The 20,406-nt window shown below is 37.6% G+C and overlaps 1 protein-coding gene across 1 annotated transcript; it reads right to left on the bottom strand.

The window, feature by feature from the left end:
- Positions 1 to 6,005: 6,005 nt before the first annotated feature.
- On the bottom strand, positions 6,006 to 18,981 carry LOC139145686 (macrophage migration inhibitory factor-like). The gene is made up of 3 exons (XM_070716986.1): positions 18,800 to 18,981; positions 9,858 to 10,030; positions 6,006 to 8,253 (listed from the first exon to the last, which is right to left on the bottom strand). Exons 1-3 carry the CDS (start codon positions 18,905 to 18,907, stop codon positions 8,178 to 8,180), a joined length of 357 nt encoding a protein of 118 aa, XP_070573087.1. The 5' UTR covers positions 18,908 to 18,981; the 3' UTR covers positions 6,006 to 8,177.
- Positions 18,982 to 20,406: the final 1,425 nt, after the last annotated feature.

The raw sequence follows: 20,406 nt of genomic DNA, 5'->3' as shown, positions 1-20,406 counted from the left end.
GCTAATATTTTCAATATTTGTCAGCAATTCCTACATTTTTGCCAGCATTTATGATACAAAAGTTTGATTTAAATTCATTGCACACAGTGATTCGTTGTAATGACAAACCCTGGAAAAGGTATTTCTGGGCTAATTTGTGAATGGTGAAAATTTCAAAATATATGACAGGTTTAAGGCGATATACTACGTGTCTGCGATTTTTTCCCCCGGAGGCTCCATTCAAATTATATGGCGTGATAATTAAAATTCCTTGAAAAGCACCTTCAACTTACACCTTTAAGAGCGCATTAAAAAAAAACAAAGGCATATAAAGAAAATGCCAGACACGGTTTTGAAGGATATTGTCAAGGCTTGTCAATGAAGAAATTCCAACCGGAAATCTTGCAGCATGTTCGCATAAGGCGGGGAAAACCGGTTTTTGGAAGGTTCAGCAAAACGCTTGTCACGTGACTCTTATGCAAATAATGACCGTGTACTGTGCTTGGTCGGATAGCTCTATATCAGGGCTTTCAGAAAATGTATACTTTATTGGGGTTTGGGACGTGTTCAATTCAGAAAAAAAAATAAAAATCTGAAAGTGTCTAAAAGGTATTTAGCTACCTTAAGATTGCAGCCAACATTCATCTCCTTTTATCGTTGAACATGACGTAGATTTTAAAACGAGAGAATGACTGCCATGAGTCACCTGTTCTTGACAAATTAGGGCTAAGGGGTCGGACGAATTTCATTGGAAAGTCCGAAATTTCAAGTAACTGACTCCCCCCGACCAACCATGATTAAATTGAGTAACTCGTTCTCTAACACTGAAATTTTGACTGCCCTACCCCACAACTTAGAAAAGTTATAAATCAATAAATGCATTTGTAAAATTTACAAAAACGCAGCAATATTAAAGACCTTTCAAATCTTGGTTGACCCTGCTAGATAGTCATCAGTTATCTCGTAACGGTTGAAAAAGGTGAAACCAATAAAATGAAATTCAAAGTCACAACAATGTCAAAGGTCACGCTATAACCAGTATCCAACCATAGTATTGTATTGTCTAATTTTGATGACTATGGGTTTTCACTTGGATATCTCACTGGGAATAATTTGAAAATACAGGGGGAGGGAAGAACACTCGTGAGGCTGAGGGAAAGAGTGCCAGAAGGGGTGGCCCCTCTCTTGCGTGGAAAATTTTGAGAAATTGATGTGTACAATAGTGCAGTCTTGTGCAATCTTAGAGGTGTTTCAATAGCGTTGATCGTGATTTAAGGTTTGTTTCAATATGGCTGCACGCGCGCGATTTCGGACAACGCTGCCTAAAATTCGGACAAATTTTGTTGTTGCAGCGCGGCTGTTGTTGCAGCTTGTAGTCTGAGCCATAAATTCATACGAATTAGTCTGACTTTTAGTAGCCATTGTAACACTTTACAAGCAGGTTTTATTTCCGTCATTTATGCGGAAATGCGGACAAATATTTATTTATGTATTATTAATGAGAGAGAAAATGACGTCATTTGCGATCAGTACTATTCTGTTTTCACTTAGTAAAACTGATAGAAAATGACGAAGCACACTCAAAGGGGAACGAGCACGACAGGATGGTGTCCCCCGCCCCTCTCGCATCGAAAATTTTGAGAAATTGAAGTGTGCAACAGTGCAGTCTGAGAAGTGTTTCACTTTATTTTGCACTACGTAAAACTGTTTCAAAATGATATTGAATACTGATATTTTTATTACAATTTTTGCGTCATCAGTGTTTGAGTCACAATATTAAACAACAAAACAATGACAATGCATTTTGTAAAAAACAGTTCTCAGTTTGCACGATATTGCAGATCAAAAAATATGCAGGAATGGAAAATCTGCGAATTGATTGTGTCATCTGCAAAATCTTACATTCCTTTACACGATGTTAATAGACAACAGTCAAAGCCATTATTTTTCTTAAACCATTCACTATTTGTTTGCAACTGTGAGCTTTTGCAGTTGGAAAAATGACCTCACCAGCCGTGCAATTTCTCTGGCTGCTGTCTGCTTATGAAAAGCCTGATAATACAATATTGTTAAATGTCAAAATGGTTAAATGTCAAAATGGTTAATGAACGTGTTGCTTCTATGGTTGTAGTTGGACTGACTCTTTTTAGAACACTCTGGTTAATGAAGTTGAGTCAATTATCAGATGTTTCTGTTGTAATAAAAGATGACTTCAAAACAGTTCAGTTTTATCCCAGATTCTTGGCATGTAAGCAGGTATACAGTCCCCTGTTGTTTTTACACTGAGATGTAACTAATTCATTGCATCATCTTTGTGCAATGCAAGCGTCACCTTCTTGTCTGGTGGCCACAATGGTTCTGTCCCTGAATAAAAAGGACGCGTGGTGTTCTACCGGCTCAATACGCCCGGGAGATCCCGTGATGACGGTACAAACAATACTTCTACAAACATTTATGTCCATGGTTTTGTGTTTGTACCATGGTTCATAACACATTGAAAATCTCTGACAATATCACTCATGCTTTAGTTTTAATTCACCAAGAACATATACACCACCTCACAGACACAGTTGTATCTGAAGGTAGTTTATACCTTGTCCGCCGTGAATGTCCATTCGAGCCCATTTAAGAGAACTATCAGGAAGAAAAAAAAAAGCAGTCATGGAAAGATATCTAGTCACAGCTTTCGTATCGTTTTATATCATGTTATGCACTCACCACAAGTTTGAAACTACTGATCACTTGTACTTTGAAATGTTGACACATACTGGGTACTTCGCCTGTCCGTGTCCTTGGCAAGAAAGTGTCATCGAATGACATTGCAGAGAAATTACTTACTGGAACAAATGAAGTGACTCAGTGAGAATGAAAAGATACAAGGTCAGAAAGGCCATTCCACATTTAGACATGACAGTCGATACTTATTTGCATACACCTGCCACAAGAAGCAGCATTTCAGGCTTTGTTTTCTCATCGTTGAGTACAAATGAAAGAACATATATCAATGAATTGAACAGGACCCGCACATAATAAATAATAAGTAGAAATAACTGTAACTTCTTACTTGCAGCTGTGACGGATAAATCGGGAACCTTTTTAGGTATCACTCACCTGCAAACACTCGTAAGGACCCAATACAGACATGTGTGAATGCGTTGTACCAACAGCTACTATTAATAGCGCCAGCTGTCCTGACTCGATTTATATTATGTTGAAGAACCCATTCTAAATTTAAATCTCTGTGGATCTGAAACCATTTGTATCAAACACTGCAACATTTGAGGAACTTTACTGTGACATCATTTTACATGACACATAAGATCCATTATATCATACCAGTATATTGATGGCGCAAATACAGCGATTTGATTGGTCGAGACGCGAAAAGAACCGTGGTATATTGGCGATATACCACGGCTAGCATACGCGCGAGCTCTCAGCTTGAGCTGAAATCCGTTTTGCAAGAATTTCAATATACTGTCATGATGTAATAGCAATAAATCACACCCAGAGACGGTATACCACTCGATTTTGACCAGTTCACTTATATATGCACTCGCTATCGCTCGTACATATATGTCGTGAACTGGTCAAAATCTCGTGGTATACCGTCGCTGGGTGTTCTTTATTGCTTAATTATAACACGCCACATGCTCAATCCCTGTTGCGTTTCGCCTATACGTAACGTGACGAGAAAATAGATACTTCTAGTCCCCACTGAATAGACAAAAGAGACGACAGAGGGTATTTTTGAAAGACTAATATCCTAGGGAAATAGTTTTTGGCCAAATTTGGAAAAGTGCCAGGTCATATGACCATATGCGTAGTGTCGTGTGCAGGTTTGAAACAATGGCAGGTGACGTACGAATGAGCGCTTGGGATGAGCGACGAGCCTCTCTCTCAAACAGCAAGATTTTCCATTCCAACAACTTAGGAACTTAACAGCTCATCAACGACAAAGGTTCAAGTGCAACTAAGGATGTTGCTGGATATGCTTAGAGTATTTTTGTGAAAAAATTGGTACTACTGTTACCGCTGTGGAGATATCGCCAAGGAAACTTGTCACAATAATGGATTGTTGCATTGCATAATATTAAAACACATTAAAAACCATAACATAAACCATGAAACATATTCAGCCGCTGTGAGAAAGTAATGAGATGGTGTTAGACAGACCATGCTGTTTGTCATACATGTGACTGTAGATTCATGAAGAACATATCAGGCATCAGCAACACCATTTTAGGCGATGTTTACTCAGTGTTGAGGATGAATGAGAGAGCAGGTAAATTGAACATAACGCACTTACAAATCAAAACAGCACTTAGTTTCCAATTTCAAGAAGCTATGACAGAAAAATAAAATGGGCAACTCGTCCAGTTCGAAACCAAACATGAATATTTGGTACAAGAGAAACACATTACCTGATTTAATTCCTGTCACTTGAATTCAAAATGGCCACCACCCAAAAAATAAGTCGGTGATACCTTTTACTCCTGTAGCTTCAAACTGACCAACGTACCACAGCTGGTAGACACAATACATACCGTTAAAGTTTGAAAGTCTATATATTTGTCCGAGAGGCATGCATTCTGCCTTACAGGAACCATATCAATGGGATGTGATTATGACTGTAGACACATCATTCCACATGGCACACAATACTCACTACGTGCACACTGTACAACACTAATAGGTGGGAGTCGATTAGACATTTTCAGTAAATCAAAGTTTTAAGATGCATTTCTGGCATGCTACTTTTGTGGACTCATTTTTGAGCTTGAAGAGTAAATAGGGTTTCTACCATACTGTTTTTTTGAAAATCGTATTGTTTTTCGCCCTGCTGAGTTACCATATCGTATGTGGCGACCATCTTGAATTTTACAGTTTTGATATAATCTCTCCTACTAACTCTGCATAGCAATCCTTTATTTATATGCTTGACTATGAAAGAAAATGGTTTAAAGTTTTCTTGAGCAAATTTTGAACAGAATTTTTAAAGTTTGTGTCGAAGCATAGTTTATGTCACCTCATGCATACACTAAGCTTTCTGAACTTGATCTGCAAACTAAGCAGAAAAATATGAAATTAATCATTTTCATATACAACGCCCACAAAACTATTAACGTCAGTGTTTACGATGGTGATTTTAATCCAAGAGAAGAGAAAAAGTTCGTAGTCACTGTATGGTAATATTTTGTAACGTGTTGGTTAATGTTGGTGTAAAACATTCTTATGATCACAGTTTTAAATGCCTACTATCGTGACGATTTGTCATGCAAAATGTTTTATTGAAATTAACTTTATTTGCCATTTTCTGTACGATTTCCTCATCTTTGGGTCATGATGATTACAACTTAGCCATTTATTTTGCTCCAAAATGTATAACCTTCGCATACATTGTAAGCAATGAGCATGTATTGAAAACTAAGAGGGACTAAGAGGGCTGGTGTAAAATCGGCTCGATGGCTTGAAAATAGTCGTAGATAAAACGTTGAGGGACCGTTCCGACGGTGGCATGTCTCTGCCTAAATCTTGTAATCTCTCTCCTATCACAACGAATTTCATAGTCTATCACCTATCAATGCATGACTCTCTGTTCTCTGTCATGCAGTTTTGCATAACAGCAGATGAACAGTACGTATTTCACACAGAGTTAATTCAATTTTCTGAATGACCAGTGTTGAAACACCACAACTTATGCCAACCGCACTGGTCCTGTAGATACAAAGAGTATTCTAAAGAGTACATTCCTCCACAAATTTTAAGCAGAAGAATAGAGAAGTAAATATTATATCCATGCAAGACGTTTTTCTCTAATAAACTAACTCCGGAGTAACTTTTAAGACAATTGGCCAAAATAGTGGCCAAATCGCAAACAATTGTGCAACAACACTGTAAAATTAATGAGCGGGCACTACATTTTCTTGCCTCGAAAATTGAGTGTATAGGTTTAAGGTAGCCTAAATTTCAGTATTTGCAGTCCTTGGGAAGGCAAAGCAAGAGACTTAGGAAAAATCAAGATATTTGAGTTCTTGAACGTGCATGAACAAGCATCATTTTATTAACCATATACTAGTTAAAAACAACACCAAAGTACCCTATAATATGATATAATATCATCTGGATGAATCTAACGCAATTTTATGCCCAACGCCATAATAATGAAATTTGGTTGCGAAAGCAATTACCTAAAAGTTTGAATTCTCTATTAGCTTTCCCTTATTTGTGTTCTACCACTGTTCTATACTTTATTGTGGAAAATAGAACTTGCTGAAAAACCTAAGAAAATTTGCCAAAGACCACATTCTTGAAGTTTGACCTCGGATATCGCTAGAAGGAGACTTTGAAGAAAATAATACGCATTATTTTTGGAGGCAAACATGGTTTTATATCGCATTCTCAAACAAAAAACCCAAAACGTTTCTAATGTACGTATATGGCTGCGTTCACAAATAACAATTTTTTTTTTGCGGGGGGGGGGGGGGCATGAGGAATCGTGATTGAATTTTTTTTTTCAGATCCCCCTCAATACCCTGAAAAAATTTCAAATGCCCCCTCTATATGATCAAAACTTTTCAAGTCCCCCCCCCCAACTATCACAAGCCCACATATTTGTAAAGGATGTGCGCGCAGAAAAAATAAACACGTATTGCGCCGTTCCGCTCGCGGGTGTTCAAGACTACCTGTTATTAGCACTTTGTAAAGTCATATTCTTAAGGCAAGTTCTTAAATTGATTTATTTTTAAACGCATCAGTGAACTTTTTGGATTTATCAATCTAAGCCAACTTGAGTTAATCCAACTCTGGCCAGATCAATTGCTCCTGCCGAAGAGCACACAAAATGACGATCATGAGAGTGTAGGCAAATTGTGAATTCTGCTGGCTAATTGCCATATCGTAAAAAACTGAGCACAGTGACCTACCAAAAATTTGTTTCAAAAGTACAAGACATATATGAATTAGATGCTACTAAAAATTGACAATACTGGAAGGTTACAATTATTTTAATATTCCATCAAATAAATGCTTTAATCTCTTATATGTTTGGTGTAATAATGGCAAATTTGGTTAAAAAATAAATTATTCCATTAACTCTCATATTCTTTCATCCGGTCTTTACTGTTTAAAGTTTTACTTTTGTATTTGTTTTATGTCGAGAATTTGAAAATTCAGAAATCAAGCATGGTGATCCCATCCTTTTTCTTTAATATTTGATTATTTTCATATGCCAGAATTCAAAAATCACCGATAACTTTTCAAGTCTCCTTGTCTTCCATGTGTTGCTCTCTGGCCTGATCTTGTGTACAAGTATGTTCACTGTCATGAGCGTCATTTGACCCAAACTCTTCTTCAACTACCATGTACATCAGAGTCAGAGCTATCTCTGTCACTGCTCAGGTATGCAGTGACAGTGACACTACAGTAGCAGGGCAGTATATAAAAGTGACATTGCCCGTAGGCGGTAGCTATATTAACTTTGATAATTTTGACAATACTTCTGCGTTCCTGTTCTACTCCCTACAGCATGTTGAACTGTCGAGTATTCAGCTTGCTATCACAGCTTGTGTATGTGTACCATGCATTTTGTATCACTGACAACTGACCGTCAGTCTGGACTCTAATTAAATTATCACCTAATACATATTTATATATACAGGCTTTGTCGACAAACTAAATATTGTGTGTTTGTGCATGCTGTAGGGAGACAGCAAGAAACTGTAGTTGATATATTGCATAGAAATATTGCAAAAATAATCAACAGTTGCAGCTTCTGCCCTGTTACTAGGCTCAAGTTTGTTTTTTTACTGTGATGACGAATCGCACGATTTAGATTTTTTCAAGACAAAAGTCATGAAATATGACAAAATGGTTCTTGATTTTGTTAAATTATTACTAACATTTCAACAATTGGATGACATAAAAATGGTATTCATTTTTTATTGAATTACCTACAAAAACTTGGAATTGGAAAATGTAAAACACAAAAAGGAACCGAAAACTTTTCAAGTCCCCCCTACAGGCAGACCAAAATTTTCAAGTTCCCCCCTCTACTACCCAAAAATTTTCGAATCCCCCCCTGAATTCCTCCAGCCCCCCCCCTAACCGTTTTTTGTGAACGCAGCCTAAAGACTTAGTTTTTGATTGCAACTTGGCATTTCAGTCTTAAGAAGCTATGCTTCGACGCTCGCCACTTCTTATTGATCTGGTGCAAAGGTTGTCAGGTTATGGCCAACATCCATTCCTTTTGCATCGTTGAAGGTCAGGAGCATTCTGAAACAAAGAAAGACTTGCGTAAGTTGTAACATAAGTAAGTTGTAAAATAAGAACTGTAACACACTGAAACTAAAATAAAGATGGTATCAACTGTTTCAACATAAAAGTGTTTGCTCATGCTGGCAACGTTCCAAACATACACTCTTGCAAGTGAACATCTGTACCTTCCACATAGACTCTCTCATGTCCCATCTTTAGCCACACAGCTCTGATTTCCTGTTACACAATGACACACCGTCGATGGTTTTCCGAGCGAGCGAGGCTCAATGGGCAAGCCGAGCTATCACCTCGCCAGATTCGCCAACTCGCTTAACTGAGCTGAGCCTTGGTCAACAATATTGAGACTGTTTGAACGGTCTGAGTTGCTCTAGACGTCAAAGGGCTCTGAGAGAGTCTACCTTCAACACAGATTTCTTCCGCTTTTGGCTCTCAATAGTATATAAGTAGGTTAAAGATGTTATTTTTTTTGAGTGATTTGGCTCCTATAAGTAGCGTCGTGGCATAAAGTTAGTCACAACCTTATAAAATCATATATCCTGACGTTTAGAAAATTATTTTCTTATTTTGCAGAATTCTCTTTTCTATTCATGGTATTTTCAGAATTGCCTGAAGGTCTCTTCACTGAGATGACGGTCCTAATCCTTGCTTGAGAACTTGAACACTCCTCCGCTGCACCATACCTTGATGAGAATAACTGAAGCTATCCAATGGTAGTTAGAGTATTGGCAAAAGTTGCCAAACTCATAATAATGTTTGTCTTGTGTGTATTACCGGTAAAGGATAAGCAACAGCGTTGCAGAACCCAGGTTACATTACTATTATTCCATAACATAATGATAAGTCCATATTTAAAGATATTGCAAAGTCCCCGCTCCAACATGTGTTTAGAATTTTGAGTCCTTCATTATGGTCGTACATGTTTCCACAGGAGAAACAAAATTTTGACCACTCTATTCCAAGGATCATAGTCTTGTACACAGACACACAAAGACTCACACACACACACACACACACAAACAAACAAACACAATTTAAACCAATTTCAAAAATAGCATGCAACACTGTGGAGAAGTTGAAAAAAATGCACCGTAGTTGCAAGGAAGCATTCAAAATGATCTGCATGCAAATTGAAGACTGTCTGGATCTGTGAATGATCTAACGGTTTTGGTGCTGGCTTGTTTATGAAAAGCTTTGGTATGGTCACGGTTTCAAAGGTCTGAAACACCCCAAAAGTTATTTTTGAATCGCCATTTAATGTTGTAGAAACGATTTTCTGTGCCAAAAAGTTGCAAATTTCAGTTGCGTTCGGAACCTCTGTACACTGTTTTCTGGTGATGTTTCTTTAACTTGCAAAAGCCGATGCCTTGACAACAAGGTAAACTTGCATATGATAAATATGATATACATGGGATTGCCAGTGACATTTGCTGGTTTCGAAGAACTTTCACAAGTAAATGAAATGCATCGTTTGTAGAACAAAAGATTCAACTATGGATTAAGTTAAGATGGTGGAGTAAGACCACAGTCAAATAGTAAGTATCTTTCTCAAAGGCTGTTGACAAAGACTGTATTAGCGAGAAGGAAATGTCATTCCCAAATACCTTGTTGGCTCAATTCCAAGCGTCTTCTTTACATGTTCCATGATAGCCTTAGTAAGATTCTTATTTTCCTGTACACCAAGGTTGGCAATGGACGTGAGAAATGCATTTCCACATGGCTTTGTGCAACCACCAAATGACATGATCTGGTCTGGAATCACATTTACCACAATATACTGGAAGGAGGAAAATCACATGAGGGTCTCAACATTTAAAAGTCAGTTTTCCCAATCAGTAGCAATGAGCAAAGAATTCATGTGACTTTTCAGTTTTGGTCACAGGCTGATTATGTACTGGTAGTCAAAACTGATTTTATTACTGCTGTCCAACAAAACCATGGTTAATCACTCTGGCACTTATGACTGCAAACTGAAGCATGGACAGATTTCTCCTGTGCAATATCTTTTATCATCACTCAGTATGAGAAATGATGACAATTAGTCAAACCATTATTTTCAAGGCAAGTGTAGGCCCTTGTACATAAAACTGAAATGGAAGTGTAATTCATAGCCTTTCAGGCAAGACTGAAGGAGACTGGGCGCACGTCGAAGGATTTTACAAACTACCATAATCATGGGGCCCATGTGCTTCTGAGTGGTTTTGGAAGCCTCCTATAAAACAATGTTATTTTCATCACGCTGATTGGACCAAGTGTTTGTGATTATCATGTGAGCTGTTTTTTCAGTGTCCAGACTGAGAGTATGGATGTCATCTCGATGTAATATATCCTGAGCTTTGTCATTTAAAGAACAACTGTTACCACTAGCTAATGCCAGATGTTTCTTTGAAATAGAAGGGATTATGACATCACTTTCTATCCCAAATGCATTAGAGTAAGCGTCGCAGATGTTTTCAATGCTAATGTTGTCCATTCCCTTCAACTTCTCCAGGAAAAGTTAAAGGGTTGAACGTAGGTAGATCACCTCCCCCTCAGAAAGTAAAGTTTCAATAAGCTGACACTGACATTTGTATGTTAGTCTAACCTATCAAACCGAGTCACAGGAGAAGTGTACCTTAATAATAACAGTCCTGAGCATATACAGTTTATTCATCAGTATTGTTTGACCGTTCAAATCGCTTGATAGAGCCTTATTACAAATGGAGAATATCAACTGACCTGAAATGCATCTATATACCTAAAAGAACAATCTTAATGTCTTCTCCAGAGCTGGATGTGCAATTCCCCCTGTTTGAACAAAATCCCTGCCGAGCTACAGTACGAGAAAACCTAACCTTCCAATCAGGAGCGAGATGTAAACCTGAAAGACTATAATCAGCTAGGCTTTGCCTCTAGACCTCTAGATTGCAGAACTGTGAGTGAACTTTTTATAAGTGAAATATAAATGATTCATGTAAGCTTCTTATATAATTTCCTACATGGAAAAGAACAAGATACAAAAGACTGGTTTTTGATCCATAATTTGCATAACTTAAACGTGCATAATTTGGTATAAGAGAAACAAATTATGCAAGATTTACCGATATTTGAAATTTCAAAATGGCTGTCATCCCAGTGTTATCACCATGGAGAAAAATTACATTTTCGATTTTCTGAAAACTAAGATTTTAAAACGTATTCTTACACCAAGAGCTTTAAAATGAACCCCCACAAGAGGTAGATCGGGAAAGGATTGTAAAAGTTTGATAGTCTGAGTATCTACCTCCGAGGTGCATTCTGCCTTGATACGAAATTGTGCATCGCTATTATCTTTCATGTTGATTTAGTTCGCTGGATCGCCCATTAGAAGGTACCAGATACAATACAATTACAGGCGTCATGATAAACGAATCTGCATGTGAAGCATGTGTACAGGAAAGAGAAAGCAGCAGGCACTTGGGACTATTTTTGTTTTAATTAAGACATTAATAAAAGTAATACATTAAGAGAAGCATATATCACGTATAAATCTTGCATGTTTTTGGAATTTTAACTTTTAAGGAACAAGACAAATGTTCCCTATTCATTTACTTGTAAATTAGGATTCTGTAAATTATGGTTCTTGCAAGTAAATCAAAAATATGTATTTCAGGGTATATTATTAATCCATGAAACATTTCGGCCAACCAACAAACCAATTTGCATCTTCAAAAAAAGGAAATAATAACAGGGCTAATTTACACTTTTCGAATTGTTTCACCATCTTGATTATTAACTTTTAGGCCTATTTTTAAATTTAAAATCTTTGACCTGAGATTGAAATATAGGAAATAGGTATATACTGCTTTGCGGATGGTACTTTGCGGCAATTCAAATTTCACTCTGACGAACTTTATTTCCAAGAATGCACTATTTCCATTTCTTCAATTTCCAATCTACTAAATGTCCAATTTTCCGATTTTATTTTGGGCGTGGTGCACCTTTTGATACTATGACCGAAAAAACTGTCGCACTAGAATTAAAGTGTAACATTTGTCTCTGCATGACAATATGCACTGCGGAGGCAGGACTTGATAATGATAATTGCACAAGAGAATTTTTACGAGTATTTCAGGCAATTAATTTAAATCGGTACATGTTTTTTAGGAATTAAATATTATTACATTCAGCTGCAAGAAATTAAGAAATGGTTGATAAGGGAAGAAGGCACCGCGAAATAGGTGTTCATCTCCAAAATGTTTTGCCCCGTATGAGTAGTATCTCTGAAGGAAGTGTAAGACGATTCTGTCTCCAACATGATATCAAATGCCTTAAATTTCAAGATTTTAATCTGGTTGTAACCGATGCAATTCATGAAGTGGGCCGGCAAACGGTTTAAAAACTATGGCGGGGTACTTAGGTCATTATGCGGAGAACATCATTGCATTCGCCCATGTTGAACCACACTTTTCTCTGGAAATCTCAACTTCAACTGGAAAAGACGAGCCAGCACGTACAAAGATTGACAGCTGAATCAATTGATCAGATAAGATAAAAGGTGGATGCGACACTCTGGTTGGACCGAAGGCTGTTACAATATTTATTGCAACCTACAACTTTTCGACATTGACGGGAAGTGCGCAAAACTTTAGCAGATCAGCTCAGGTCAAACTGATTATATCGGACTTTCCTTTTCGGCGGCAACACAATATGTTCGTTACTCTGTCCATTAAAAACAAGTTGCCCACGCAAATAAGGGATGGACCATTAGACCTTGGGAGGGGGGGGTGGTCACAATGAAATTGTGAAAATATTTTTTTACTCTTGTAAATTTCTGAATTTTTTTTTTTCCAATTGAGATTAGCTGTGCAAATTTTTTTTTTCAGAGTAAATTTTCAGAATTATAATTTTTTTTCGTTCGTCGCTGTCTGAAGATAAAGAGGGCAAACATGTGTTGCCAAGCACCACAAGCGGCCACGCAAGCGGTCACTGGGAAGAGGTCAGGAGAGGGGTGTCCCCCTGCTGCTGTTGGAGCTTTTGAAAAATAGAGATTAAAATGGTGTTATTTGGTGGCACTTGGGGAGTATTTTTGCGGGGGGAGGTCAGGAGGGGGTGTCCCCCTCCTGCCGTTGGAGCTTTTGAAAAATAGAGATTAAAATGGTGTTATTTGGTGGCACTTGGGGAGTACTTTTGTGGGGGGTGGTCAGGAGGGGGTGTCCCCCTCCTGCCGTTGGAGCTTTTGAAAAATAGAGCTTAAAATGGTGTTATTTGGTGGCACTTGGGGAGTATTTTTGCGGGGGGTGGTCAGGAGGGGGTGTCCCCCTCCTGCCGTTGGAGCTTTTGAAAAATAGAGATTAAAATGGTGTTATTTGGTGGCACTTTGGGAGAATTTTTTTCGGATTACACATCTTCCTCTGAAACATGGTCTTCTTGCTCCTCAGTAGCTTCGTATAGTTTTGAAAATTGACTATTTTGGTTTCCTGGCTTCCCTTTCTACTGCGTGGTGAAATGCCTACATTCACCCCACCAAACATCATGCATATCTCATGATTTACAATTGATTTTGACAAGCTGAGAAGCTAAAATAAGCTAAAGTGAAATTTGCATATTTGTGTTTTTAGAGCAATTGTTGCCCTTTTTTGATCAAAACATCTATTTCTCTGTAGCAGCATGTCCAAATTGATTGGATGTGTATAGATGTGTTGAAATTTCAATATTTGTCTTTTTGGGCAATTTATGCCATTCATGGTCAAAAAATCTGTATTCTCTGAAAGGGCTTGTCCAATTTCTTTGAAATTTGCTACACAAAAACGATTAACCATGCAGATTTATTCAGTATTTGCTATCGAGAAACTTTCAAAGTTCAACCCTTTTATGTGTTTTTGTGTTGGGATTTGTTGGATAGATGGCATTCTACGTAGTGTATTGTTGAATGTTAAAACATGTGTTGCTGTTGTTATTTGAGGCTGTTTTTTGAGAAAAAAGAATTGAAAATGCCTTTTTAAAAGCAAAATAATACATAATGACTTGATATGTTGTTTTATCATTATTGACGTGTTTCTACTTGTTCACCCATTCTTGCATTCATCATTGTAATAAAATGCTGTGAAAAAAATGAAACTGATGTGCCTGCATCTGTTTACTTGATCTTAAAAGGCAAATACAACTTTCTGTCTTGACAACCATACCATAGTTTCAATGTTTTACCTAGTGTACCTGCTTGGTTTGTACGCAGGAAACAAGTAGAAAACAGTCTATAATTTCATAATTTTCAAGTGATCAGAATACAAAAGTCCTGAAAAGATAAGATAATCACAACTTCCAGTATAAGGGATACAGTCACTCTAAATGTATAAATTAAAATTAAAAATGTGCCGGGAGGATGTATTAAAAATACAGAAAGTTGCTTACTGTCGGTAAAATCTAAAAAAAATTCAAAATTTTAAAGACTTTTGCAGATTTTTTTTTTACGCCTTTGTCTTCTTATTTATTTTTTTTTTATTTTGCAAACTAGTTTGAAGATTTTTTTTTTACTAACTTTCTGCTCGGAAATTTTTTTTTTCTGTTTTTGACCACCCCCCCTCCCAAGATCTAATGGTCCGTCCCTAACTGTCACAATTAGGCTGAAAATAGATACTATTGGCTGCCATGCCCAAAATAAAATAGGAAAATGAGATCTGTGGTAAATTTAAAATTGCGAAAACGGAAACAGTGCATTGTTGGAGATAAATTTTGTCAAAGGGAAAGTTAGATAGCCACAAAGTGCCATCCTCACAGCAGTATACACCTATCTCCTTTATTTCAATCTCAGGCCAAAGATTTTAAATTGTGAAGTATGCCTAAAATATGGTAATCAAGATGATAAAACCATTTGAAAAATGAAAATTAGCTCCATTTCGATTTTCCTTTCTGAAGGTACAAATTGGTTTATTGACTGGCCGCTGATTGTCATTTCAACGAAACAACATATCCATGAAATTTAAATCAGAACTGTTGTATCGTGAATGCTGGAAAGAACCGTAATGACAAATATTGAAAATATTAGTACCGCTGTAGGTGGTGCGCCTAGAGCTCCAGAGAATATTGGAGAACAAGATTTCTCCGTTTGCTGATTTTAGCACATTGGTGATTTTCTTTTTCACTTCTCTCTGTTAGAACTATATTCCCTCCAAAGCCATTATAAGATCGACTTATTTTCTTTTCCTTCACCTACCAACATCTTTTTTTTAAATCCTCCACTCCACGAAATCAAATACTTTTTCCTTCAGGCTATAAATGACTGCTTCACTTAAACGGACCATGACTTGCAATTATCGTTATACTCGTCTATATTTATCGCCTTGGAGTAATCCATCGAAAGAAGACATAATTCACCGGGAAGAACGTACGTCCGTGGAAAGGCAACCAGCAGTAGTCCCGGAAGTTGATAGTTTGCGAAATACTAAGATATTGGTGGTGATAAGCTGATGAGAACTTTCGATTGGCAGCAACGACAGTACAAAACATTTGGGTTTTTTTGCAAGAACAGTTCAGTCAACCCCCCCCCCCCCCCCGCTCCCCATTATTGTATTGCAGTCGTCGACAGAACATAAGTATCGCTGGATGTTGATGTTCAGTTCATCAGAAGCCATCGGTTACAACTAATAACGAATTAGAAGCACGCATTGAACTACGCTTCTGAGTTCGATGCACATGCATTTTGGTCGTTTCCACGATAACCAAGTTTTACATTTATTTCAATATTCCCAAAAAATGACTTGTCCTTACAAATAACGCCCCTTGATGTTAAAATGAGGGAACCTTCCTTTGTGGTTGATCTAGCTCAAAGGGTTAACCGAGACTACAAAGTTTTGAGCCAATCATACGCCTGAATAGGAATACAAGTACTGTGTACTGTGATTGTCACGTTTTCGAGAAGTTAAAGTTCTGCTACCGTCTTTTATTTTCAAACATTCGGCATGATAAGAGAATGTACGGCAATTGTCACACCCATTGATGTTGTCAGAGTAAAACAACTTGTGCGTTACAGTCAAGAAATCCGTGTGTGTCAAACATTGACACTCCAATAACTCGAATAATTACAAGTACTGTACAAATTCTCTTTTGACAGCAAAACATGACACCTTTCCTGAGAACTCTTAGAAAGGATTTTAACAGCTATTTATTGCAACTTACATATAACACTATAATACAGATTTATATTGGTGACATTTACATGAAGATAGAATTATGAACCGCATGCTCAAAAATTGGTTACTGAGGAAATAAAAGCGATCCAGCGACCTGTCCCATGCGGACTGGGGCCCTGACTAATTTCAGACGAAACGGTAGTTTTTCATCACTACCTTTTCACCTTTTCACGATGGTAACAAGTGTACATGAAGAAGAAGCTTTGAAAGTGCAGTCCGGGGGCCATGCGGCGGTTGCTGATGTGGGACAGACCACAGCAACCGTCACAACGATCGGTCCCATGGCCTGGCTACTCTTTTACCGCAAATGACGAGGTATTTCAAATTGCGAAAGTATGTAACGCTGCTTTATGCAATTTTAGAGCGGCAGTTGGTACATGTCAATTGTATTGGTCTTAAAAGTGCAAAGACAAGCGGCCCTAGCCCAACCCCCTCCTTCTACCCTTCCCCGCTAGTAACTGGAGCATTAATAGTCAGGGGACATTACCTTTTCAATCGCCCATGCTTTGACTTTCACTTAGGGATGGACCATTAGACCTTGGGAGGGGGGTGGTCACAATGAAATTGTGAAAATTTTTTTTTTACTATTGTAAATTTCTGAAATTTTTTTTTTCCAATTGAGACTAGCTGTGCAAATTTTTTTTTTCAGAGTAAATTTTCAGATTTATAATTTTTTCTTCGTTCGTCGCTGTCTGAAGATAAAGAGGGCAAACATGTGGTGCCAAGCACCACAAGCGGCCACGCAAGCGGTCACGGGGGGGGGGGGAGGAGGTCAGGAGAGGGGTGTCCCCCTGCTGCTGTTGGAGCTTTTGAAAAATAGAGATTAAAATGGTGTTATTTGGTGGCACTTGGGGAGTATTATTGCGGGGGGGGAGGTCAGGAGGGGGTGTCCCCCTCCTGCCGTTGGAGCTTTTGAAAAATAGAGATTAAAATGGTGTTATTTGGTGGCACTTGGGGAGTATTTTTGCGGGGGGAGGTCAGGAGGGGGGTGTCCCCCCTCCTGCTGTTGGAGCTTTTGAAAAATAGAGATTAAAATGGTGTTTTTTGGTGGCACTTGGGGAGTATTTTTGCGGGGGGAGGTCAGGAGGGGGTGTCCCCCTCCTGCTGTTGGAGCTTTTGAAAAATAGAGATAAAAATGGTGTTATTTGGTGGCACTTTGGGAGCATTTTTTTCGGATTACACATCTTCCTCTGAAACATAGTCTTCTTGCTCCTCAGTAGCTTCATATAGTTTTGAAAATTGACTATTTTGGTTTCCTGGCTTCCCTTTCTACTGCGTGGTGAAATGCCTACATTCACCCCACCAAACATCATGCATATCTCACGATTTACAATTGATTTTGACAAGCTGAGAAGCTAAAATAAGCTAAATAATATAGTGAAATTTGCATATTTGTGTTTTTAGAGCAATTGTTGCCTTTTTTTGATCAAAACATCTATTTCTCTGTAGCAGCATGTCCAAATTGATTGGATGTGTATAGATGTGGTGAAATTTCAATATTTGTCTTTTTGGGCAATTTATGCCATTCATGGTCAAAAATCTGTATTCTCTACAAGGGCTTGTCCAATTTCTTTGAAATTTGCTACACAAAAACGATTAACCATGCAGATTTATTCAGTATTTGCTATCGAGAAACTTTCAAAGTTCAACCCTTTTATGTGTTTTTGTGTTGGGATTTGTTGGATAGATGGCATCCTACGTAGTGTATTGTTGAATGTTAAAACATGTGTTGCTGTTGTTATTTGAGGCTGTTTTTTGAGAAAAAAGAATTGAAAATGCCTTTTTAAATGCAAAATAATACATAATGACTTGATATGTTGTTTTATCATTATTGACGTGTTTCTACTTGTTCACACCCATTCTTGCATTCATCATTGTAATAAAATGCTGTGAAAAAAATGAAACTGATGTGGCCTGCATCTGTTTACCTTGAGCTTAAAAGGCAAATACAACTTTCTGTCTTGACAACCATACCATAGTTTCAATGTTTTACCTAGTGTACCTGCTTGGTTTGTACGCAGGAAACAAGTAGAAAACAGGCTCTATAATTTCATAATTTTCAAGTGATCAGAATACAAAAGTCCTGAAAAGATAAGATAATCACAACTTCCAGTATAAGGGATACAGTCACTCTAAATGTATAAATTAAAATTAAAAATGTGCCGGGAGGATGTATTAAAAATACAGAAAGTTGCTTACTGTCGGTAAAATCTAAAAAAAAATCAAAATTTTAAAGACTTTTGCAGATTTTTTTTTTACGCCTTTGTCTTCTTATTTATTTTTTTTTTATTTTGCAAACTAGTTTGAAGATTTTTTTTTTCCTAACTTTCTGCTCTGAAAATTTTTTTTTTCTGTTTTTGACCACCCCCCCTCCCAAGATCTAATGGTCCGTCCCTTACCTTCTCCGGTAGGCCGATCATTTCAAATATGATTTTCGTGGTTGTTGTGAGGAAATCATCAGGGATTTCGTCCCGAGACACGTTAGTGTGCAGAGTAAGATGTGGCATGGTGAAAATTAAGCTTATGAGGTTAAAACTATAGACGTTTCAGGTTCGACCCTTTGTCGGTGAATAAAAAACACTCTAAGTGTCAAGAGCTGAAAGAAAGAAAGCATGGATGAATACATTAAAAACGAACAGCCAATAAACGTCCGAAAAGAAAACAGACAACCAATAGGACACAGAAACTAAAACATGTGGACACATTAAAATGAGGCAAGGACGGAGAGCCAATCAAGAAAGGCTCACCAAAGTGCCCAGCTTGAAAATGTAAGCGACTGCTCCTTGATGTGGCAAATGGTATCTCCGCCTTGTATCAACACTACAGCTGTCACGCTCATATCAACCGCACCTCGGTGCAGTGGTCTTCAAATTGTTTGGCGACTGGATACGTGATGTTTTTGCCGTTGACAGTACGTAGGTCTGCGACGAATCGGTCCCCGATACACCGTTTGGTCTCACCTACGTACAACTTATCGCAACGTATAGATTTTATATAATAAAGCTAACGAGCTGACGCACTGGCGAATGTATCGGAAATGATAACTATACCTTCAGGGCCGTGAATGCAGTCTGTTGCAAAGACGTATGGACATGTATTGTAAACACGGCGACCACAAGGAGAAGTGCCGACATCACTATTGTATCGTGCTAGCTTGAATTGCCATGTTTCATTTTGATTTTTATTAGTGATTTGGTAAGAGTGTGGTTGAAAAGGTAATTGAGGAAAGTTAACGTTTTTACTTTCGAGGCTCGTACTACCTGAATGTAAATCACACTGCTGTCTACCATACCCTCATGAATTGAATGACCGTGAATATCCAGCAAAAAGAGCGCCACAAAGTTGAAGCGAATAACACACAAGAATTGCGGAATTGCAAGCAGTTCAATGTGACAAGATTCTTGGTACACTTGTCGAATGAAAATCTGACATGGAAACAGCATTTGTGACAAGATTTTTAGAAAGGTATAAATAGTAATTTTGCCTTGCTTAGGAGAATAAGACAGGGTTTTTTTTTATGACAGCCATATTTTACTACATTTGGATGACTCTTGTCACTTATAGGGAGCATCACCGTTTATAAAAAAGTTGTATTAAATTCAAAACCGTGTTGTTAGAGTTCTGCGTGATGCAAGTTATAAGGCTTAGTGCTTCAATTTAGGATTTATTTAAAATAATTTATATAATGCCACTACATAATAGAATATTTTATAAGAATATTTGTATGGTTTTTAATTGTTTAATCTTTCGCCACAATGTATGAAAAGCCTTTTTACGAAACTTTCTAAGTTGCAAAGCTTGACAGTGGCCTGTTACATAGAAGGATTTTTACCGCAGAGGGTTTACCGTAAATAGTGCAAAACAGTGGGATGATGTTAATTTAAATATAAGATAAATATAAGATCTAGTATAGATCTTAAAGTAATTTCAATACTTTATAACTTAAAACTTATCAGGAATAATTGAAATGTTTTGAATTGTATTTTTCCTGCTTATTTGATTTCGT

The sequence above is a fragment of the Ptychodera flava genome, chromosome 12 (genome assembly GCF_041260155.1).
Source record: "Ptychodera flava strain L36383 chromosome 12, AS_Pfla_20210202, whole genome shotgun sequence".
Taxonomy (NCBI): Eukaryota; Metazoa; Hemichordata; class Enteropneusta; family Ptychoderidae; genus Ptychodera; species Ptychodera flava.
The sequence above is the reverse complement of the archived record's forward strand: the minus strand, read 5'-3'. Positions and strand labels throughout refer to the sequence as shown.